The sequence below is a fragment of the Pundamilia nyererei genome, unplaced genomic scaffold (genome assembly GCF_000239375.1).
Source record: "Pundamilia nyererei isolate P.nyererei 1_Seehausen unplaced genomic scaffold, PunNye1.0 scaffold00518, whole genome shotgun sequence".
Classification (NCBI taxonomy): domain Eukaryota; kingdom Metazoa; phylum Chordata; class Actinopteri; order Cichliformes; family Cichlidae; genus Pundamilia; species Pundamilia nyererei.
The window spans coordinates 28,715-31,556 of NW_005187919.1; the positions used below are offsets into that span (position 1 = coordinate 28,715).

The 2,842-nt window shown below is 44.7% G+C and overlaps 1 protein-coding gene across 1 annotated transcript in view; it reads left to right on the top strand.

Annotated features, from left to right (window-relative positions):
* Positions 1–2,284, top strand: part of LOC102206845 (olfactory receptor 51G1-like) — a 3,075-nt gene extending 791 nt beyond the window's left edge. Inside the window, exon 3 of the mRNA XM_013907776.1 lies at positions 1,322–2,284. Within this exon, the coding sequence (XP_013763230.1) occupies positions 1,322–2,284 (963 nt within the window). The remainder of the gene's footprint in view (positions 1–1,321) is intronic.
* Positions 2,285–2,842: the final 558 nt, after the last annotated feature.

The following is a 2,842-nucleotide window of genomic DNA, read 5'->3' on the forward strand; positions in this document are numbered from 1 at the left end:
CATGAAGCCATCAGCTGCAGCTGGTGAGGGCTAATGGGCGGCAGGTGCGGCAGTCCCCAGTGCGGGAACACTTCCGGGTCGCAGTCCCCTCAGCGACCCCAAAACATCCGGGAGCACCCAGGGAGAAAGGACAAAAAGGGAGAGAAAACCACCATAACATATGGAAAAACATATACAAGAAATACACACGGGCTGCTGGTGTGCTGTGTTTTTGTGAAGTCCCTCGTGTGTGTGAAGAGCTCCTTTCCCGGATTTCCCTGTGCCCTGGATTCCCCCGCCCTCTCACTTGTATATATTTGCACCTGGTGTTGTATAGTAAACGGAACTGTATTCTAGCTGCCTCGTCTGCGCTTGAGTCATCCCACTTCGTGACAATGCCATCTGCCATCTTAGTCGTAAAGGTCACATGACTGCATCACATGACTAAAATGCATTATCGTTTTTGAAAACCTTCGGTTTTTTGCAGTCCACGAGGCGACACGAAAACGGCATTTTCAAATGTATCCACTTTGGAGAGCGTTTTCAAAAAGCTCCGTTTTCCTTGACCGAAGACGCCATCTCAGTTTGGAGAGAAAATGATGCGTTTTCAAACGAAAACTTATTAGTGTCAGACTCGGCCCCCACCTCTCCCCCCAACAGGTCAATCTGCCTCCCCACCTCCTCCACCCTTCTTCACCCATGCACACATTTTACAATGGCAAGTATATTTGTCCTTAAAAAGTTTTCACTTTTTTTTGTTCACTCCCTCACATCCACCCTGATCAGGAATTGCTGAGTCCTTCCATACTCTCACTGATTAATTCAACAACTGTGGTCAGAATGCAGCTACCTGTGTCCACTAACAACTTCTTAAACCCATGAAACCTTCAAACTTCCCTGAGAACAGTTAGTGATGAGACCAGGGTGCTGCAGAGGAGGTTGTTCTGGTGGTTTAGTGTCCAGGATCAGGAAAGTTTGTATTTCATGGTCTCTGCAGACTGTGCTGTTCATAAGGCCAAAGACTGACATCATTTCCCTGAACAGGTAGGCGGTCTTTGTCAGGTGTTTTTCTGCTGATTTGTTGCATCAGTCAGCGATCCGCAGCAAAGCTCCAGCTTTAGTGACGGAAAGTTTCAGTGAGCGTGGCAGCAGTAGGGGAAAGCTTCACAAACACACAATGGTACGTTTGTGTAGAGAATACTTTTAAGTAGATACTTTGACAGATGTGTGTAGCACATCTGTGTTCATTAACATAAAGAGAGAAACGTGTTTTTCCTGCTCTGATCATGTGATGATGGCTTATGATGAGAAACGCCTAAAATGTGAAATTGTGTGTTTGCAGGATCACAGTGAAGACACAACGCAGGGGAACAAAATACAGCTCATCATAAACTCCTCAAAGGTTTCATACTTCACACTTGCTGCTTACTTCGACACCAGTACTTTGAAATATTTCTGTTTCACGGTTGTTATGTCTTTATACTTATTGATTCTTTGCGCCAATGTCCTGCTGATTGTGGTTATCTGTGTGAACAGAAGCTTACATGAACCTATGTACATGTTTCTGTGCAGCCTGTTTGTGAATGAGCTGTATGGTAGTACAGGGCTGTTTCCACTCCTCCTGCTTCAGATCCTCTCTGATGTTCACACTGTTTCTGCTCCTCTCTGCTTCCTGCAGATCTTCTGTGTGTTTTCTTATGTCTGTGTTGAGTTTTGCATCTTAGCCGTCATGTCTTACGACAGATACCTCGCCATCTGCTGTCCTCTGCAATATCACACACGTATGACGCCTGCAACGGTTGTCTTGCTGATTGCACTTTCCTGGTTATACTCTTTTCTTACCATTCTTACTTTGATCTTACTGATCGCTCCTCTGGAGCTCTGTGGGAACGTCATTAACAAGGTTTACTGTTTGAACTACTCCATTGTGAAACTGGCCTGCTCTGAAACCACAGCAAATAACATTTATGGTCTTTTTATCACAGCTCTCACAGTCTTTGTTCCAGTTATCTTAATCCTTTGCTCGTATGTGAGGATCCTGAAAGTCTGTTTTTCTGGATCCAAACAAACCCGACAGAAAGCCGTCAGCACCTGCACGCCTCACCTCGCTTCTCTGCTCAACTTCTCTTTTGGTGTTTGCTTTGAAGTGATCCAGAGCAGGTTCAGTCTGAGCAGTGTGCACAGCATGGTGCACATTGTTTTATCGCTGTACTTTCTAACCTGCCAGCCGCTCTTTAACCCCGTACTGTACGGACTGAACATGTCCAACATCCGCAAACGTCTGTTTGCTCACAAAAGGAGATAACTGCAGAAGCAAAATCATCATCATGTCTGCTCTGAACACTGTGGTGAATATTGTATATTATTATTATTATTGCATATTATTCCATGTAAATACATGGCTGCCTCTGACTCGTGTAAACTCTTCTGTGCAGATTCAAACCAGCAGCCTCTGAAAGCCATCTTACTCCTCTGGTTGCTCATGAATCTTACAGCTACAGTCACATCCTAAAAGGCTGTTTTGATTCAGACTCCAATACTGTGTCTGCAGCATGAATCACAATAGGTTTCTTACACAGTTATTACAGTTCTTCCGACAGAGGCACAGTCTGCCGTCGCTTTGTTGAGAGATTCTGAGTGAAATGACACACCAGAGTCTTTACCTCATCCAGCACACAGCACATTTCAGAAACCACAAACAGAAGATTTTAGCTCATACATGCATCACAGCTGCACTTTCCATACAGCCGGACCAACGTGGAAAAATTCAGTAAAAAGGGTTAAAAGTTAATTTGACATCTCTGTGTAGGCCATCCAGGTGCTGGTTGTCTGAGGAGCTTGGAAAGAAAAGCGACTGGACTTT